Source organism: Salvelinus fontinalis, chromosome 36, assembly GCF_029448725.1.
Source record: "Salvelinus fontinalis isolate EN_2023a chromosome 36, ASM2944872v1, whole genome shotgun sequence".
Taxonomy (NCBI): Eukaryota; Metazoa; Chordata; class Actinopteri; order Salmoniformes; family Salmonidae; genus Salvelinus; species Salvelinus fontinalis.
Window position 1 is genome coordinate 27,305,574 of NC_074700.1, and position 22,962 is coordinate 27,328,535.

Genomic DNA, 22,962 nt, shown 5'->3' on the forward strand with positions numbered 1-22,962 from the left:
CTCTATTGTCCCCACCTGACTTGTTGACCTCTATTGTCCCCACCTGACTTGTTGACCTCTATTGTCCCCACCTGCCTTGTTGAACTCTATTGTCCCCACCTGACTTGTTGACCTCTATTGTCCCCACCTGACATGTTGACCTCTATTGTCCCCACCTGACTTGTTGACCTCTATTGTCCCCACCTGCCTTGTTGACCTCTATTGTCCCCACCTGACATGTTGACCTCTATTGTCCCCACCTGACTTGTTGACCTCTATTGTCCCCACCTGACATGTTGACCTCTATTGTCCCCACCTGACTTGTTGACCTCTATTGTCCCCACCTGACTTGTTGACCTCTATTGTCCCCACCTGACATGTTGACCTCTATTGTCCCCACCTGACCTGTTGACCTCTATTGTCCCCACCTGACTTGTTGACCTCTATTGTCCCCACCTGACTTGTTGACCTCTATTGTTGCCACCTGACTTGTTGACTTGTTGACCTCTATTGTCCCCACCTGACCTGTTGACCTCTATTGTCCCCACCTGCCTTGTTGACCTCTATTGTCCCCACCTGACATGTTGACCTCTATTGTCCCCACCTGACATGTTGACCTCTATTGTCCCCACCTGACTTGTTGACCTCTATTGTCCCCACCTGACCTGTTGACCTCTATTGTCCCCACCTGACTTGTTGACCTCTATTGTCCCCACCTGACTTGTTGACCTCTATTGTTGCCACCTGACTTGTTGACTTGTTGACCTCTATTGTCCCCACCTGACCTGTTGACCTCTATTGTCCCCACCTGACCTGTTGACCTCTATTGTCCCCACCTGACATGTTGACCTCTATTGTCCCCACCTGCCTTGTTGACCTCTATTGTCCCCACCTGACATGTTGACCTCTATTGTCCCCACCTGACATGTTGATCTCTATTGTCCCCACCTGACTTGTTGACCTCTATTGTTGCCACCTGCCTTGTTGACCTCTTTTGTCCCCACCTGACATGTTGACCTCTATTGTCCCCACCTGACTTGTTGACCTCTATTGTTGCCACCTGCCTTGTTGACCTCTATTGTCCCCACCTGACTTGTTGACTTGTTGACCTCTATTGTCCCCACCTGCCTTGTTGACCTCTATTGTTGCCACCTGACTTGTTGACATGTTGACCTCTATTGTCCCCACCTGACTTGTTGACCTCTATTGTCCCCACCTGACATGTTGACCTCTATTGTCCCCACCTGACTTGTTGACCTCTATTGTCCCAACCTGCCTTGTTGACCTCTATTGTTGCCACCTGCCTTGTTGACCTCTATTGTCCCCACCTGACCTGTTGACCTCTATTGTCCCCACCTGACATGTTGACCTCTATTGTCCCCACCTGACTTGTTGACCTCTATTGTCCCCACCTGACCTGTTGACCTCTATTGTCCCCACCTGACCTGTTGACCTCTATTGTCCCCACCTGACATGTTGACTTGATGACCTCTATTGTCCCCACCTGACATGTTGACCTCTATTGTCCCCACCTGACTTGTTGACCTCTATTGTCCCCACCTGACTTGTTGACCTCTATTGTCCCCACCTGCCTTGTTGACCTCTATTGTCCCCACCTGACTTGTTGACCTCTATTGTCCCCACCTGACTTGTTGACCTCTATTGTCCCAACCTGACTTGTTGACCTCTATTGTCCCCACCTGACTTGTTGACCTCTATTGTCCCCACCTGACTTGTTGACCTCTATTGTCCCCACCTGACATGTTGACCTCTATTGTCCCCACCTGACTTGTTGACCTCTATTGTCCCCACCTGACCTGTTGACCTCTATTGTCCCCACCTGACATGTTGACCTCTATTGTCCCCACTTGACCTGTTGACCTCTATTGTCCCCACCTGACATGTTGACTTGTTGACCTCTATTGTCCCCACCTGCCTTGTTGACCTCTATTGTCCCCACCTGACATGTTGACCTCTATTGTCCCCACCTGACATGTTGACCTCTATTGTCCCCACCTGCCTTGTTGACCTCTATTGTCCCCACCTGACATGTTGACCTCTATTGTCCCCACCTGACATGTTGACCTCTATTGTCCCCACCTGACATGTTGACCTCTATTGTCCCCACCTGACCTGTTGACCTCTATTATCCCCACCTGACCTGTTGACCTCTATTGTCCCCACCTGACATGTTGACTTGTTGACCTCTATTGTCCCCACCTGACATGTTGACCTCTATTGTCCCCACTTGACCTGTTGACCTCTATTGTCCCCACCTGACATGTTGACTTGTTGACCTCTATTGTCCCCACCTGCCTTGTTGACCTCTATTGTCCCCCCTGACCTGTTGACCTCTATTGTCCCCCCTGACCTGTTGACCTCTATTGTCCCCCCCTGACCTGTTGACCTCTATTGTCCCCCCCTGACCTGTTGACCTCTATTGTCCCCCCCTGACCTGTTGACCTCTATTGTCCCCACCTGACATGTTGACCTCTATTGTCCCCACCTGACTTGTTGACCTCTATTGTCCCCACCTGACCTGTTGACCTCTATTGTCCCCACCTGACATGTTGACCTCTATTGTCCCCACTTGACCTGTTGACCTCTATTGTCCCCACCTGACATGTTGACTTGTTGACCTCTATTGTCCCCACCTGCCTTGTTGACCTCTATTGTCCCCACCTGACATGTTGACCTCTATTGTCCCCACCTGCCTTGTTGACCTCTATTGTCCCCACCTGACCTGTTGACCTCTATTGTCCCCCCTGACCTGTTGACCTCTATTGTCCCCCCCTGACCTGTTGACCTCTATTGTCCCCCCCTGACCTGTTGACCTCTATTGTCCCCCCCTGACCTGTTGACCTCTATTGTCCCCACCTGACATGTTGACCTCTATTGTCCCCACCTGACTTGTTGACCTCTATTGTCCCCACCTGACCTGTTGACCTCTATTGTCCCCACCTGACATGTTGACCTCTATTGTCCCCACTTGACCTGTTGACCTCTATTGTCCCCACCTGACATGTTGACTTGTTGACCTCTATTGTCCCCACCTGCCTTGTTGACCTCTATTGTCCCCACCTGACATGTTGACCTCTATTGTCCCCACCTGCCTTGTTGACCTCTATTGTCCCCACCTGACATGTTGACCTCTATTGTCCCCACCTGACATGTTGAACTCTATTGTCCCCACCTGCCTTGTTGACCTCTATTGTCCCCCCCTGACCTGTTGACCTCTATTGTCCCCCCTGACCTGTTTACCTCTATTGTCCCCACCTGACCTGTTGACCTCTATTGTCCCCACCTGACTTGTTGACCTCTATTGTCCCCACCTGACATGTTGACCTCTATTGTCCCCACCTGACTTGTTGACCTCTATTGTCCCCACCTGACTTGTTGACCTCTATTGTCCCCACCTGACTTGCTTGACCTCTCGTCTGATGGTCTTGGACAGAGAAAAGGTCTTGGTCTGAATCCGCTTGATGGCCACCGTCCTTCCATCACTAGAGGATAGATCAACAGGTTTACTATACGATCAACAGGTATACTGTAGAACCAACAGGTAGACTATAGAATCAACAGGTATACTATAGAATCAAAAGATATACTATAGAATCAACAGGTATACTATAGAATCAACAGGTATACTATAGAATCAACAGGTATACTATAGAATCAACAGGTATACTATAGAATCAAAATATATACTATAGAATCAACAGGTATACTATAGAATCAAAAGATATACTATAGAATCAACAGGTATACTATAGAATCAACAGGTATACTATAGAATCAACAGGTATACTATAGAATCAAAATATATACTATAGAATCAACAGGTATACTATAGAATCAAAAGATATACTATAGAATCAACAGGTATACTATAGAATCAACAGGTATACTATAGAATCAAAAGATATACTATAGAATCAACAGGTATACTATAGAATCAACAGGTATACTATAGAATCAACAGGTATACTATAGAATCAAAAGATATACTATAGAATCAACAGGTATACTATAGAATCAACAGGTATACTATAGAATCAACAGGTATACTATAGAATCAAAATATATACTCTATAATCAACAGGTATACTATAGAATCAACAGGTATACTATAGAATCAACAGGTATACTATAGAATCAAAAGATATTCTATAGAATCAACAGGTATACCATAGAATCAACAGGTATACCATAGAACCAACAGGTATACTATAGAATCAACAGGTATACTATAGAATCAACAGGTATACTATAGGATAAACAGGTATACTATAGAATCAAAAGGTATACTGTAGAATCAACAGGTATACTATAGAACCAACAGGTATACTATAGAATCAACAGGTATACTATAGAATCAACAGGTATACTATAGAATCAACAGGTATACTATAGGAGCAACAGGTATACTATAGAATCAACAGGTATACTATAGAATCAACAGTTATACTATAGAAGCAACAGGTATACTATAGAACCAACAGGTATACTATAGAACCAACAGGTATACTATAGGATCAACAGGTATACTATTGAATCAACAGGTATACTATAGAATCAACAGGTATACTATATAACCTAAGAATGTGCCCCTTTTAAAAATGTTCACCTAAAATGACATACCTAAATCTAACTGCCTGTAACTCACGACCTGAAGCAAGGATATGCATATTCTTGATACCATTTGAAAGGAAACACTTTGACGTTTGTGGAAATGTGAAAGGAATGTAGTAGAATTTAACACAATAGATCTGGTAAAAGATAATACAAAGAAAAAAACAACCGTTCTTTTGTATTTTTTTTGTACCATCATCTTTGAAATGCAAGAGAAAGGCCATTATGTATTATTCAAGCCCAGGCGCAATTTAGATTTTGGACACTAGATGGCAGCAGTGTATGTGCAAAAATTTAGACTGATCCAATGAACCATTGTATTTCTGTTCAAAATGTTTTATCAAGACTGACCAAATGTGCCTAATTTGTTTATTAATAACTTTTCATATTCAAAGTTGTGCACTCTCCTCAAACAATAGCATGGTATTTTTTCACTGTAATAGCTACTGTAAATTGCACAGAGCAGTTAGATTAACAAGAATTTAAGCTTTCTGCCAATATCAGATATGTCTATGTTCTGGGAAATGTTCTTGTTACTTACAACCTCATGCTAATTGCATTAGCCTACATTAGCTCAACTGTCCCGTGGGTGGGACACCGATCTGTAGAGATCCTTAAGAGTTTTCAATAGGAGGATCATCTATACATTAACAGAGACGAGATGTAAGAACTACTAATGATTATAGGATACAAATACTACCAATATATACAATACTACCAATATATACAAATACTACCAATATATACAATACTACCAATATATACAAATACTACCAATATATACATACTACCAATATACACAAATACTACCAATATATACAATACTACCAATATATACAAATATTACCAATATATACAATACTACCAATATATACAAATACTACCAATATATACATACTACCAATATATACAAATACTACCAATATATACAATACTACCAATATATACAAATATTACCAATATATACAAATACTACCAATATACACAATACTACCAAGATATACAAATACTACCAATATATACAATACTACCAATATATACAAATACTACCAACATATACAGCTGCTACCAATATATACAATACTACTAATACATACAAATACTTCCAATATATACAATACTAACAATATATGCAATACTACCAATGCATACACTACTGCCAATAAATACAATACTACCAGTATATACAATACTACCAATGCATACAATACTACCAATATATACAATACTACCAATATATACAATGCTGCCAATATATACAATGCTACCAATATATACAATACTACCAATATATACAAATACTACCAATATATACAAATACTACCAATATATACAATTCTACCAATATATACAATACTGCCAATATCTACAGTACTACCAATACATACAATACCACTAATACATACAATACTACCAATATATACAATCCTACCAATACTACCAATCCTACCAATATATACAATACTACCACTATGTACAATACTGCCAATATATACAATACTACCAATACATACACATACGTCTAATATATACACATACTACCAATATATACAATACTACCAATATATACAAATACTACACATATATGCCAAATGCTACTAATATATACTATACTACCAATATATACAAATACTACCAATATATACAAATACTACCAATATATACAATACTACCAATATGTATAATACTACCAATATATACAAATACTACCAGTATATACAAATACTACCAATATAAACAAATACTACCAATATATACAAATACTACCAATATATACAATACTACCAATATATACAATACTACCAATATGTATAATACTACCAACATGTACAAATACAACCAATATATACAAATACTACCAATGTCTGTCTGTCTGTCTGTCTGTCTGTCTGTCTGTCTGTCTGTCTGTCTGTCTGTGTGTCTGTCTGCCTGTGTGTCTGTGTGTGTTTCAGAGACTCTCACTGTGTCCTGGTGTGTGTTTCAAAAACTCACTCTGTCCCGGTGTCTGTGTGTTTCCCGGTGTGTGTGTGTTACAGAGACACTCACTGTGTCCCGGTGTGTGTGTGTCTGTGTGTGTTACAGAGACACTCACTATATCCCGGTGTGTGTGTGTCTGTGTGTGTTTCAGAAACACTCACTATATCCCGGTGTGTGTGTGTCTGTGTGTGTTTCAGAAACACTCACTATATCCCGGTGTGTGTGTGTGTTTCCCGGTGTGTGTGTGTCTGTGTGTGTTTCAGAAACACTCACTATATCCCGGTGTGTGTGAACAGTTGTTTGCGTGAGTTAGCCTGGGTTGTGCAGGAGCTGAGAGCAGTGACACAGCTGGCGTTGGAATCACTGTTAGCAATAGGGGCAGACAGGATACTGCCCATAGTAGTCCTGGCTATCTGGTCTGGGGGGGGGAGGAGGAGAGAGAAGAGAGGGGAGGAGGGGGGGGAGGAGAGAAATAGAATGGAGGTAGGGAGGAGAGAGAGAGGGGAGAGAGGGAGGGAGGGAAAAGAGTTGAGGGAGGGAGGGAGAGAGAGAGAGAGGGTAGGGAGGGAGGGAGGGAGGGAGGGAGGGAGGGAGGGAGGGAGGGAGGGACATGAGAATGGAGGGAGGGAGGGAGAGAGAAGAAAGTGGAGGGAGGGAGGGAGAGAGAGAAGAAAGTGGAGGGAGGGAGAGCGGAGGGAGGGAGGGAGAGTGCAGGGAGGGAGGGAGAGAGAGAAGAGAGTGGAGGGAGGGAGGGAGAGCGGAGGGAGGGAGGGAGGGAGAGTGCAGGGAGGGAGGGAGGGAGGGAGAGAAGAGAGTGGAGGGAGGGAGGGAGGAAGAGGGGAGGGAGGAAGGGAGGGAGAGTGCAGGGAGGGAGGGAGGGAGGGAGAGAGAAGAGGGGAGGGAGGAAGAGGGGAGGGAGGGTTGCAGTGTTAGAATATAATCAACATAAATAACAACTAGAAAAAGACAGATGAGTTTTAATATCTGTTTGACACATATAGAATAGTATAGCAGTACCAGGTTTGATCTGCCTGATATATATTATAGCAGTACCATGTTTGATCTGCCTGATATATATTATAGCAGTACCATGTTTGATCTGCGTGATATATATTATAGCAGTACCAGGTTTGATCTGCCTGATATATATTATAGCAGTACCAGGTTTGATCTGCCTGATATATATTATAGCAGTACCATGTTTTATCTGCCTGATATATATTATAGCAGTACCAGGTTTGATCTGCCTGATATATATTATAGCAGTACCATGTTTTATCTGCCTGATATATATTATAGCAGTACCATGTTTGATCTGCCTGATATATACTATAGCAGTACCATGTTTGATCTGCCTGATATATATTATAGCAGTACCATGTTTGATCTGCCTGATATATATTATAGCAGTACCATGTTTGATCTGCCTGATATATATTATAGCAGTACCATGTTTGATCAGCCTGATATATATTATAGCAGTACCATGTTTGATCTGCCTGATATAGAATAGTATAGCAGTACCATGTTTGATCTGCCTGATATATATTATAGCAGTACCATGTTTGATCTGCCTGATATATATTATAGCAGTACCATGTTTGATCTGCCTGATATATATTATAGCAGTACCATGTTTGATCTGCCTGATATATATTATAGCAGTACCATGTTTGATCTGCCTGATATATATTATAGCAGTACCATGTTTGATCTGCCTGATATATATTATAGCAGTACCATGTTTGATCTGCCTGATATATATTATAGCAGTACCATGTTTGATCTGCCTGATATAGAATAGTATAGCAGTACCATGTTTGATCTGCCTGATATATATTATAGCAGTACCATGTTTGATCTGCCTGATATATATTATAGCAGTACCATGTTTGATCTGCCTGATATATATTATAGCAGTACCATGTTTGATCTGCCTGATATATATTATATTAGTACCATGTTTGATCAGCCTGATATATATTATAGCAGTACCATGTTTGATCTGCCTGATATATATTATAGCAGTACCATGTTTGATCTGCCTGATATATATTATAGCAGTACCATGTTTGATCTGCCTGATATATATTATAGCAGTACCAGGTTTGATCTGCCTGATATATATTATATATTATAGCAGTACCATGTTTGATCTGCCTGATATAGAATAGTATAGCAGTACCATGTTTGATCTGCCTGATATAGAATAGTATAGCAGTACCATGTTTGATCTGCCTGATATATATTATAGCAGTACCATGTTTGATCAGCCTGATATATATTATAGCAGTACCATGTTTGATCTGCCTGATATAGAATAGTATAGCAGTACCATGTTTGATCTGCCTGATATATATTATAGCAGTACCATGTTTGATCTGCCTGATATATATTATAGCAGTACCATGTTTGATCTGCCTGATATATATTATAGCAGTACCATGTTTGATCTGCCTGATATATATTATAGCAGTACCATGTTTGATCTGCCTGATATATATTATAGCAGTACCATGTTTGATCTGCCTGATATATATTATAGCAGTACCATGTTTGATCTGCCTGATATATATTATAGCAGTACCATGTTGGATCTGCCTGATATAGAATAGTATAGCAGTACCATGTTTGATCTGCCTGAAGTCAATGATCCAGCTCTCATCCCAAAGCATCTTCTGTTTCTGGTATTTAAACCACTGAAGAAAAAGAGATGAGTACACACAACAACGTTAGCTTTACTGTGTTTGTGTGTGTGTGTGTGTGTGTGTGTGTGTGTGTGTGTGTGTGTGTGTGTGTGTGTGTGTGTGTGTGTGTGTGTGTGTGTGTGTGTGTGTGTGTGTGTGTGTGTGTGTATTCAGTTCAGTGTAATTTGAAAGAAGAAAAAAACAATGTTTGATTTCACTTAATGTTCAACTAATGTTCAAAAAAAATATTTTTCCGATGACAAGAGAATAAATAAATAAATACGATAGTCAATAAATAAATGAATAGATAAATACTATTGTAAATAAATTAATGAATTAATTAATTAATTAATACTATAGTAAATAAATAAATAAATAAATAATTGTATAAATAAATACTATTGTGTAAATAAATAAATAAATGAATAAATGAATACTATAATACATAAATAAATAAATACTATTATAAATGAATAAATATATAAATACTATAGTAAATAAATAAATAAATACTATTGTAAATAAATTAATAAATTAAGAAGTTAATACTATAATACATAAATAAATAAATACTATAGTAAATAAATAAATAAATACAATATAAAATAAATAAATAAATAAATACTATTGTAAATAAATAAATACATGAATAAATTAATACTATAATACATAAATAAAAAAATACTATTGTAAATAAATAAATGAATATTATAGTAGGTGACTGTTAAAGTAACGGAGTGGTAGGATTTTTTTTAACGTAGCTGCTGTCCACTCTGCTGTCCACTCTACTGTCCACTCTACTGTCCACTCTACTGTCCACTCTGCTGCCCACTCTGCTGTCCACTCTGCTGTTCACTCTACTGTTCACTCTACTGTTCACTCTACTGTCCACTCTACTGTTCACTCTACTGTCCACTCTACTGTCCACTCTGCTGCCCACTCTGCTGCCCACTCTGCTGTCCACTCTGCTGTCCACTCTGCTGTCCACTCTACTGTTCACTCTGCTGCCCACTCTGCTGCCCACTCTGCTGTCCACTCTGCTGTCCACTCTGCTGCCCACTCTACTGTTCACTCTACTGCCCACTCTGCTGCCCACTCTGCTGTTCACTCTACTTCCCACTCTGCTGTCCACTCTGCTGCCCACTCTGCTGCCCACTCTGCTGTCCACTCTGCTGTCCACTCTGCTGTCCACTCTGCTGTCCACTCTGCTGTTCACTCTACTGTTCACTCTGCTGTCCACTCTACTGTTCACTCTGCTGTCCACTCTGCTGTCCACTCTGCTGTCCACTCTGCTGTCCACTCTACTGTTCACTCTGCTGCCCACTCTGCTGTCCACTCTACTGTTCACTCTGCTGCCCACTCTGCTGCCCACTCTGCTGTCCACTCTGCTGTCCACTCTGCTGTCCACTCTGCTGTTCACTCTACTGTTCACTCTACTGTTCACTCTACTGTTCACTCTACTGTTCACTCTGCTGTCCACTCTGCTGCCCACTCTGCTGCCCACTCTGCTGTCCACTCTGCTGTTCACTCTACTGTCCACTCTACTGTCCACTCTACTGCCCACTCTACTGCCCACTCTACTGCCCACTCTGCTGCCCACTCCGCTGCCCACTCCGCTGTCCACTCTGCTGTCCACTCTGCTGTCCACTCTGCTGCCCACTCTACTGTCCACTCTGTTGTTCACTCTACTTCCCACTCTACTTCCCACTCTGCTGTCCACTCTGTTGTCCACTCTACTGTTCACTCTACTTCCCACTCTACTTCCCACTCGGCTGTCCACTCTGTTGTCCACTCTACTGTTCACTCTACTTCCCACTCTACTTCCCACTCGGCTGTCCACTCTGTTGTTCACTATGCTGCTCACTCGGCTGTCCACTCTGCTGTCCACTCTACTGTTCACTCTACTGTCCACTCTACTGTCCACTCTACTGTCCACTCTGCTGTCCACTCTGCTGTTCACTCTACTGTTCACTCTACTGTTCACTCTACTGTCCACTCTGCTGTTCACTCTGCTGTCCACTCTGCTGTCCACTCTGCTGTCCACTCTGCTGTTCACTCTACTGTTCACTCTGCTGTTCACTCTGCTGTCCACTCTGCTGTTCACTCTACTGTTCACTCTACTGTTCACTCTACTGTCCACTCTGCTGTTCACTCTACTGTCCACTCTGCTGTCCACTCTGCTGTTCACTCTACTGTCCACTCTGCTGTTCACTCTACTGTTCACTCTACTGTTCACTCTACTGTCCACTCTACTGTTCACTCTACTGTTCACTCTACTGTCCACTCTGCTGTTCACTCTGCTGTCCACTCTGCTGTCCACTCTACTGTTCACTCTACTGTTCACTCTACTGTTCACTCTACTGTCCACTCTGCTGCCCACTCTACTGTCCACTCTGCTGTTCACTCTACTGTCCACTCTGCTGTCCACTCTACTGTTCACTCTACTGTCCACTCTACTGTCCACTCTGCTGCCCACTCTACTGTTCACTCTACTGTCCACTCTGCTGCCCACTCTACTGTTCACTCTACTGTTCACTCTACTGTTCACTCTACTGTTCACTCTACTGTCCACTCTGCTGCCCACTCTACTGTCCACTCTGCTGTTCACTCTACTGTCCACTCTGCTGTCCACTCTACTGTTCACTCTACTGTCCACTCTACTGTCCACTCTGCTGCCCACTCTACTGTTCACTCTACTCTCCACTCTACTGTCCACTCTACTGTTCACTCTGCTGCCCACTCTACTGTTCACTCTACTGTCCACTCTACTGTCCACTCTACTGTTCACTCTGCTGTCCACTCTGCTGTCCACTCTACTGTCCACTCTACTGTTCACTCTACTGTTCACTCTACTGTTCACTCTACTGTCCACTCTACTGTCCACTCTGCTGTCCACTCTACTGTCCACTCTGTTGTTCACTCTACTTCCCACTCTGCTGTCCACTCTACTGTTCACTCTACTGTTCACTCTACTGTTCACTCTACTTCCCACTCTGCTGTCCACTCTGCTGCCCACTCTGCTGTCCACTCTACTGTTCACTCTACTTCCCACTCTACTTCCCACTCGGCTGTCCACTCTGTTGTTCACTATGCTGCTCACTCGGCTGCCCACTCGGCTGCCCACTCTGCTGCCCACTCTGTTGTTCACTCAACTTCCCACTCGGCTGTCCACTCGGCTGTCCACTCTGTTGTCCACTATGCTGTTCACTCTACTTTCCACTCTCCTGTCCACTCTGCTGTCCTCCACTCTGCTGTCCCATCTGCTCCCACTCTGCTGCTGCCACCAAATCTGCTGCTTCCTACTCTGCTGCTTCCCACTCTGCTGCTGTACACTCTGCTGCTTCCCACTCTGCTGCTGTCCACTCTGCTGCTTCCTACTCTGCTGCTGTCCCCTCTGCTGCTGCCCACTCTGCTGCTGTTCCCTCTGCTGCTGTTCACTCTGCTGCTGTACACTCTGCTGCTTCCTACTCTGCTGCTGTCCCCTCTGCTGCTGCCCACTCTGCTGCTGTTCCCTCTGCTGCTGTTCACTCTGCTGCTGTCCCCTCTGCTGCTTCCTACTCTGCTGCTGTCCCCTCTGCTGCTGCCCACTCTGCTGCTGTTCCCTCTGCTGCTGTTCACTCTGCTGCTGTACACTCTGCTGCTTCCCACTCTGCTGCTGTTCCCTCTGCTGCTGTCCCCTCTGCTGCTGTCCCCTCTGCTGCTGTCCACTCTGCTGCTGTCCCCTCTGCTGCTGCCCACTCTGCTGCTGTTCCCTCTGCTGCTGTCCACTCTGCTGCTGTTCCCTCTGCTGCTGTTCCCTCTGCTGCTGTTCCCTCTGCTGCTGTTCCCTCTGCTGCTGTCCACCCTGCTGCTGCTTCCTACTCTGCTGCTGTCCCCTCTGCTGCTGTCCACTCTGCTGCCTACGTAGTTTCTGCTCAGTGTTCCCATTTCCCCCTCATTGACATTGGGGGAAATTCATGTTGTACATTAAAGATCTGGTCAACATGTTCAAACTATAAATTACATGCCTCTGGTGCGAGTTCATGTTCTTTTTTCAGGAGGGGTGTTAGCCTACATGCAGCTTTCATGTTGTACACAAAATACATGATCAACATGTTGGTATGAACATTGTTGTCTGTTGTAACTGTATTGCAAACACAAGACAGAACGACAGGCAGTCTATTTCATGTTCTGAGGCAGCAAATCAGATGGCAATTGTACTGTTTGTCCATTTTGAGACGCAGTAGCCAGAAAACACTTCCTCAAAGTAGTCTGAATTAATCTAAGATAACTCAAGAAATCTGTCATTAATTTTAATGTTTTTGCAGAGGAAATCTTAGTCGCACAATTTTACAACAGGCACTTAATTGAAGAATCTGCTGACCAATCGCCGACGAGGGGGTGTAGACTTCGGCTTGCCTTGAGAAAATATTTTGTGTGCCTGAATATTCGAAAGAACCCTTGCTGACAAAAGTCACAAAATGTCTTGTTCCGAAGTGTTCCGAAGTGTTTGGGCTGGGAAGCATGCGGCCTTATTAGGGGTTGACAATCTCATCTTAAAAATAAACCACGAATCCCCTTGTGACAAGGGAAGTGGAAGCTTGTTGTGTACATAAAAATATATGTTAATTGTTAAAAACATTTCTAGCCCGTCTATCTAGGTACGTGTTCGACCCACTCAGTTTTCCAAAACAAACAAAACACCAGGTAACGGTTTAAAAGAACCAGCTCACCTGCTTTTATATATTTATATATTATATCTTTTACTATTTGACTATAAAATATTCAATGTTTCTTTTATAAAAATGATATAAACAATGAATAGTTTCACCATATTTTAATATTTGTTTATTTGTTTATTTAACCTTTATTTAACATTAAATGGAGTGTTCAGGTCATGGAACAGGGTTGACCTTTTAAATGAGGAACAGATTTAAATGAATCACTAATCACATTAAATAAATATTAGAAATTACTTTGTCAAATAAACAAAATAACTACACTCTTAGAAAAAAGGGTTCCATAGGAGAACAGCTATATTATCCTAAGGGACAGCCGAAGAACCCTTTAAGATTCTACAGTGCCTTGTAAAAGTATTCATCCCCCTCGGCGTTTTTCCTATTGTGTTGCATTATAACCTGTAATTTAAATAGATTTTAATGTGGATTTCATGTAATGGACATACAAAATAGTCAAAATTGGTGAAGTGAAATGAAAAAATAAAAAGTTAAATAAAAAAAACAGTGGTGTGTGCATATGTATTCACCCCCTTTGCTATGAAGCCCCTAAATAAGATCTGGTGCATCCAATTACCTTCAGAATGTCACGTTCCTGACCTATTTCTGTTAGTTTGTTATATGTGTTAGTTGGTCAGGACGTGAGTTTGGGTGGGCATTCTCTGTTTTCTGTTTCTGTGTTGGTTTATGGGTTGCCTGGTATGGCTCTTAATTAGAGGCAGGTGTTTGGCGTTCCTCTAATTAAGAGTCATATTTAGGTAGGCGTTTTCACAGTGTTCGTTGTGGGTGATTGTCTCCTGTGTCTGTGTATATGTTTGCACCATACGGGACTGTTTACGGTTTGTTCGATTTGTGTAGCCTATGTTTCCTATTCGTGCGTTCTTCTTGTTTTATGTAAGTTCGTCGTCTAGGTCTGTCTACACCGTTTGTTGTTTTTGTTAGTTTAGTCAAGTTCGTGTTTTCTTTAATAAATTATGTCATTTCACTACGCTGCGCCTTGGTTCCCTCAATACTCCTCCTCTTCTGATGAAGAGGAGGAGGATTACCGTTACACAGAAGTCACATAATTAATTAAATAAAGTCCACCTGTGTGCAATCTAAGTGTCACATGATCTCAGTATATATACACATGCTCTGAAAGGCCCCAGAGTCTGCAACACCACTAAGCAAGGGGCACCACCAAGCAAGCGGCACCATGAAGACCAAGGAGCTCTCCAAACAGGTCAGGGACAAAGTTGTGGAGAAGTACAGATCAGGGTTGGGTTGTAAAAAAATATCTAAAACTTTGAACATCTCACGGAGCACCATTAAATCCATTATTAAAAACGGAAAGAATATGGCACCACAACAAACCTGCCAAGAGAGGGCCGCCCACAAAAACTCACGGACCAGGAAAGGAGGGCATTAATCAGAGAGGCAACAAAGAGACCAAAGGTAACCCTGAAGAATCTGCAAAGCCCCACAGTTGAGATTGGAGTATCTGTCCATAGGACCACTTTAAACTGTACACTCCCCAGAGCTAGGTTTTACGGAAGAGTGGCCAGAAAAAATCCATTACTTAAAAAAAATAATAAGCAAACACATTTGGTTTTCGCCAAAATGCATGTGGGAGACTCCCCAAACATATGGAAGAAGGTACTCTGGTCATTTGAGACTAAAATTGATATTTTTGGCCAAGGAAAACGCTATGTCTGGCACAAACCCAACACCTCTCATCACCCTGAGAACACCATCCTCACAGTGAAGCATGGTGGTGGCAGCATCATGCTGTGGGGATGTTTTTCATCGGCAGGGACTGGGAAACTGGTCAGAATTGAAGGAATGATGGATGGCGCTAAATACAGGGAAATTCTTGAGGGAAACCTGTTTCAGTCTTCTAGAGATTTGAGACTGGGACGGAGGTTCACCTTCCAGCAGGACAATGACCCTAAGCATACTGCTAAAGCAACACTCAAGTGGTTTAAGAGGAAACATTTAAATGTCTTGGAATGGCCTAGTCAAAGCCCAGACCTTAATCCAATTGAGAATCTGTGTTATGACTTAAAGATTGCTGTACACCAGCAGAAACCCATCCAATTTGAAGGAGCTGGAGCAGTTTTGCCTTGAAGAATGGGCTAAAATCCCAGTGGCTAGATGTGCCAAGCTTATAGAGACATACCCCAAGAGACTTGCAGCTGTCATTGTTGTAAAAGGTCTACAAAGTATTGACTTTGGGGGGATGAATAGTTATGCACACTCAAGTTTTCTGTTATTTCTTGTTTGATTCACAATAAAAAAATATTTTGGCAGCCATGTTGTGTAAATCAAATGATCCAAACCCCCCCAAAAGTCTATTTTAATTCCAGGTTATAAGGCAACAAAATAGGAAAAATGTGGGGTGAAAGCTGCAGAAAACTACAAGATACAGTGCCTTCAGAAAGTATTCACAACCCTTGACATTTGTTGTTTTTAAAATGCATTAAGCTGAGATTTTGTGTCACTGGCCTATATGTCAACGTGGAATTATGTTTCTAGACATTTTTACAAAATAAAAATGAAAATTGAAATGTCTTGAGTCAATAAGTACTCAACCCCTCAACTAAATAAGTTCAGGAGTAAAAATGTTCTTAACAAGTCACATAATAAATTGTAATAGAGTTCAAAATGATTTTTTATGACTACCTCATCTCTGTACATACAATTAGCTGTAAGGTCCCTCAGTCAAGCAGTGAATTTCAAACACAGATTCAACCACAAAGACCAGGGAGGTTTTCTAATGCCTCACAAAGAAGGGCACCCATTGGTAGATGGGTAAAAATAAAAAACAGATATTGAATATCCCTTTGAGCATGGTGAAGTTATTAATTACACTTTGGATGGTGTTTCAATACACTCAGTCACGACAAAGATACAGGTGTCCTTCCTAACTCAGTTGCTGGAGAGGAAGGAAACCTCTCAGGGATTTCACCATGAGAACAATGGGGACTTTCAAACAGTTACAGAGTTTAATGTTCTGTGATAGGAGAAAACTGAGGATGGATCAACAACATTGTAGTTACTCCACAATACTAGCCTAAATGACAAAGTGAACAGAAGGAAGCCTGGGCAGAATACAAATATTCCAAAACATGCATCCTGTTTGCAATAAGGCACTAAAGTAAAACTGCAAAAAATGTGGTAAAGAAATTAACCGTTATGTTTGGGGCAAAACCGACACAAAAACATCACTGAGTAAAACACTTCATATTTCCAAGCATGGTGGTGGCTGCATCATGTTATGGGTATGCTTGTCATCGGCAATGACTAGGGAGTTTTGGGGGGATAAAAAGAGCTAAGCACAGGCAACATTCTAGAGGAAACCCTGGTTCAGTTTGCTTTCCAACAGACACTGGGAGACAAATTCACCTTTCAGCAGGACAATAACCTAAAAGACAAGGCCACATCTACACTGGAGTTGATTACCAAGAAGACAGTGAACGTTCCTGAGTGGCCTAGTCACAGTTTGGACTTAAATCTACTTAAATCTATTTGAAAATCTATGGCAAGACCTGTAAATGGCTGTCTAGCAATTATCAACAGCCAACTTGATAGAGCTTGAAAAATTTGAAAAGGAATAGTGCAAAATATTGTACAGTGCAGGTGTGCAAAGCTCTTAGATACTTACCCAGAAAAACTCACAGCTGCCCAAGGTGATTATAATATGTATTTACTCAGGGTATTTAATTGTCAATAAATTTGCAAAAAATGTCAAACAGTTTTTTGTGATGTTTTTATTCAGGTTGTAAAGATCTGAAGGCACTGTAGCTGATTTGTTTCTAAGAGTGCAGGGCTTTGCAATGATAGTGAAAACGTTTTGGGTTAAACTCTTCCGAGAAGGAAGGAGGGACAAGTCAAAATAATTAATATTTGCATTTTAGCGAGTCTTTATTCATATAAAAAATCTGACCTATTGAATTATTCATGTGGTCTATATTAAAGGTCACTTCATTTAATATAACAGGCTTTTCAAAATTCAATATTGGTCAACAATTAAAACCAATTAAAACCAATTAATACCAAAGAGACGGAAAAGGAACTCTATTAGTGGAAGGACCCAGATCTTTACTGTCACAAGGCTAACACCCCTTACTGTCTTAACTGTCACAAAGCTAACACCCCTTACTGTCTTAACTGTCACAAGGCTAACACCCCTTACTGTCACTGTCTTTACTGTCACCAGGCTAACACCCCTTACCGTCTTTACTGTCACAAGGCTAACACCCCTTAGTGTCTTTACTGTCACAAGGCTAACACCCGTCACTGTCACTGTCTTTATTGTCACAAGGCTAACACCCCTTACTGTCTTTACTGTCACCAGGCTAACACCCCTTACTGTCTTTACTGTCACAAGGCTAACACTCCTCACTGTCACTGTCTTCATTGTCACAAGGCTAACACCCCTTACTGTCACTGTCTTTACTGTCACAAGGCTAACACCCCTTACTGTCTTTACTGTCACAAGGCAAACACCCCTTACTGTCTTTACTGTCACAAGGCTAACACCCCTTACTGTCACTGTCTTTACTGTCACAAGGCTAACACACCTTACTGTCTTTACTGTCACCAGGCTAACACCCCTTACTGTCACTGTCTTTACTGTCACCAGGCTAACACCCCTTACTGTCTTTACTGTCACCAGGCTAACACCCCTTACTGTCACTGTCTTTACTGACACAAGGCTAACAGACCTTACTGTCTTTACTGTCACAAGGCTAACACCCCTTACTGTCACTGTCTTCATTGTCACAAGGCTAACACCCCTTACTGTCTTTACTGTCACCAGGCTAACACCCCTTACTGTCTTTACTGTCACAAGGCTAACACCCCTCACTGTCACTGTCTTCATTGTCACAAGGCTAACACCCCAGACTGTCTTTACTGTCACAAGGCTAACACCCCTTACTGTCACTGTCTTTACTGTCACAAGGCTAACACCCCTTACTGTCTTTACTGTCACAAGGCTAACACCCCTTACTGTCTTTACTGTCACCAGGCTAACACCCCTTACTGTCACTGTCTTTACTGTCACAAGGCTAACACCCCTTACTGTCTTTACTGTCACCAGGCTAACACCCCTTACTGTCACTGTCTTTACTGTCACAAGGCTAACACCTCTTACTGTCTTTACTGTCACAAGGAAAACACCCCTTACTGTCTTTACTGTCACCAGGCTAACACCCCTTACTGTCACTGTCTTTACTGTCACAAGGCTAACACCCCTTACTGTCACTGTCTTTACTGTCACCAGGCTAACACCCCTTACTGTCACTGTCTTTACTGTCACCAGGCTAACACCCCTTACTGTCTTTACTGTCACAAGGCAAACACCCCTTACTGTCACTGTCTTTACTGTCACCAGGCTAACACCCCTTACTGTCTTTACTGTCACCAGGCTAACAACCCTTACTGTCTTTACTGTCACCAGGCTAACACCCCTTACTGTCTTTACTGTCACAAGGCTAACACCCCTCACTGTCACTGCCTTTACTGTCACAAGGCTAACACCCCTTACTGTCTTTACTGTCACCAGGCTAACACCCCTTACTGTCACTGCCTTTACTGTCACAAGGCTAACACCCCTTACTGTCTTTACTGTCACCAGGCTAACACCCCTTACTGTCTTTACTGTCACAAGGCTAACACCCCTTACTGTCACTGTCTTAACTGTCACCAGGCTAACACCCCTTACTGTCTTAACTGTCACCAGGCTAACACCCCTCACTGTCTTTAATGTCACCAGGCTAACACCCCTAACTGTCTTTACTGTCACCAGGCTAACACCCCTTACTGTCACTGTCTTTACTGTCACAAGGCTAACACCCCTTACTGTCTTTACTGTCACCAGGCTAACACCCCTTACTGTCACTGTCTTTACTGTCACAAGGCTAACACCCCTTACTGTCTTTACTGTCACAAGGCAAACACCCCTTACTGTCTTTACTGTCACTAGGCTAACACCCCTTACTGTCACTGTCTTTACTGTCACAAGGCTAACACTCCTTACTGTCTTTACTGTCACAAGGCTAACACCCCTTACTGTCACTGTCTTTACTGTCACCAGGCTAACACCCCTTACTGTCACTGTCTTTACTGTCACCAGGCTAACACCCCTTACTGTCTTTACTGTCACAAGGCTAACACCCCTTACTGTCACTGTCTTTACTGTCACCAGGCTAACACCCCTTACTGTCTTTACTGTCACCAGGCTAACACCCCTTACTGTCACTGTCTTTACTGTCACCAGGCTAACACCCCTTACTGTCTTTACTGTCACAAGGCAAACACCCCTTACTGTCAATGTCTTTACTGTCACCAGGCTAACACCCCTTACTGTCTTTACTGTCACAAGGCTAACACCCCTTACTGTCTTTACTGTCACCAGGCTAACACCCCTTACTGTCACTGTCTTTACTGTCACCAGGCTAACACCCCTCACTGCCTTTACTGTCACAAGGCTAACACCCCTTACTGTCTTTACTGTCACAAGGCTAACACCCCTTACTGTCTTTACTGTCACCAGGCTAACACCCCTTACTGTCTTTACTGTCACAAGGCTAACACCCCTCACTGTCACTGCCTTTACTGTCACAAGGCTAACACCCCTTACTGTCTTTACTGTCACCAGGCTAACACCCCTTACTGTCACTGCCTTTACTGTCACAAGGCTAACACCCCTTACTGTCTTTACTGTCACCAGGCTAACACCCCTTACTGTCTTTACTGTCACAAGGCTAACACCCCTTACTGTCACTGTCTTAACTGTCACCAGGCTAACACCCCTTACTGTCTTTACTGTCACCAGGCTAACACCCCTTACTGTCTTTACTGTCACCAGGCTAACACCCCTTACTGTCTTTACTGTCACCAGGCTAACACCCCTTACTGTCTTTACTGTCACCAGGCTAACACCCCTTACTGTCTTTACTGTCACCAGGCTAACACCCCTTACTGTCTTTACTGTCACCAGGCTAACACCCCTTACTGTCTTTACTGTCACCAGGCTAACACCCCTGACTGTCACTGTCTTTACTGTCACCAGGCTAACACCCCTCACTGTCTTTACTGTCACCAGGCTAACACCCCTCACTGCCTTAACTGTCACCAGGCTAACACCCCTGACTGTCACTGTCTTTACTGTCACCAGGCTAACACCCCTGACTGTCACTGTCTTTACTGTCACCAGGCTAACACCCCTCACTGTCTTTACTGTCACCAGGCTAACACCCCTCACTGCCTTAACTGTCACCAGGCTAACACCCCTGACTGTCACTGTCTTTACTGTCACCAGGCTAACACCCCTGACTGTCTTTTCTGTAACAAGGCTAACACCCCTTACTGTCTTTACCGTCAGACTAACACCGTACAGAGGAAGGATTGGACAGAAGGAGGAAGCCTTGTGGATGACATGCTTCTGTGTGTGCATGCAGGAGTGTGTTTGTGCATACAGGAGTGTGTGTGTGGTGTGTGTGTGTGTGTGTGTGTGTGTGTGTGTGTGTGTGTGTGTGTGTGTGTGTGTGTGTGTGTGTGTGTGTGTGTGTGTGTGTGTGTGTGTGTGTGTGTGCGTTTGTGCATGCAGGAGTGTGTTTGTGGGTGTGTGTGTGTGTGTGTGTGTGCGTCTCACCGTGGCTGTAATGATGAAGCTAATGAACACTATGGTAACAGGAAGTCCGATGGCTACTTTGATAGCAGCCGTCATGGGACACTCCCCACAGTCAGCTGGGCAGGTTGAACACACCTCCTCCACTTCATCACACACACCATCACCACACACTGTGGAGGCAAGGAGAAGGTTACACACACACACACACACACACACACACACACACACACACACACACACACACACACACACACACACACACACACACACACACACACACACACACACACACACACACACACACACACACACACACACACACACACACACACACACATGCACACGCACACACACTGTAGAGGCAAGAAGACCTATAACAGACAGGACAGTGGTCTCCCTCCACAGATACCTGAATACCTACCTATAACAGACAGGACAGTGGTCTCCCTCCACAGATACCTGAATACCTACCTATAACAGACAGGACAGTGGTCTCCCTCCACAGATACCTGAATACCTACCTATAACAGGCAGGACAGTGGTCTCCCTCCACAGATACCTGAATACCTACCTATAACAGACAGGACAGTGGTCTCCCTCCACAGATACCTGAATACCTACCTATAACAGACAGGACAGTGGTCTCCCTCCACAGATACCTGAATACCTACCTATAACAGACAGGACAGTGGTCTCCCTCCACAGATACCTGAATACCTACCTATAACAGACAGGACAGTGGTCTCCCTCCACAGATACCTGAATACCTACCTATAACAGACAGGACAGTGGTCTCCCTCCACAGATACCTGAATACCTACCTATAACAGACAGGACAGTGGTCTCCCTCCACAGATACCTGAATACCTACCTATAACAGACAGGACAGTGGTCTCCCTTCACAGATACCTGAATACCTACCTATAACAGACAGGACAGTGGTCTCCCTCCACAGATACCTGAATACCTACCTATAACAGGCAGGACAGTGGTCTCCCTCCACAGATACCTGAATACCTACCTATAACAGACAGGACAGTGGTCTCCCTCCACAGATACCTGAATACCTACCTATAACAGGCAGGACAGTGGGCTCCCTCCACAGATACCTGAATACCTACCTATAACAGGCAGGACAGTGATCTCCCTCCACAGATACCTGAATACCTACCTATAACAGGCAGGACAGTGGTCTCCCTCCACAGATACCTGAATACCTACCTATAACAGGCAGGACAGTGGGCTCCCTCCACAGATACCTGAATACCTACCTATAACAGGCAGGACAGTGATCTCCCTCCACAGATACCTGAATACCTACCTATAACAGGCAGGACAGTGGTCTCCCTCCACA

The 22,962-nt window shown here is 43.2% G+C and overlaps 1 protein-coding gene across 2 annotated transcripts in view; it reads right to left on the reverse strand.

Moving 5' to 3' along the window:
• Positions 1-22,962, reverse strand: part of LOC129835545 (atrial natriuretic peptide receptor 2) — a 45,418-nt gene that overhangs the window by 16,805 nt on the left and 5,651 nt on the right. For both annotated transcript variants that reach the window (XM_055901224.1, XM_055901225.1), the window contains 4 exons: positions 21,630-21,778; positions 9,215-9,287; positions 6,862-7,006; positions 3,396-3,482 (listed from right to left, as the gene is read on the reverse strand). In XM_055901224.1, coding sequence (XP_055757199.1) covers positions 3,396-3,482; positions 6,862-7,006; positions 9,215-9,287; positions 21,630-21,778 — 454 coding nt within the window. The remainder of the gene's footprint in view (positions 1-3,395; positions 3,483-6,861; positions 7,007-9,214; positions 9,288-21,629; positions 21,779-22,962) is intronic.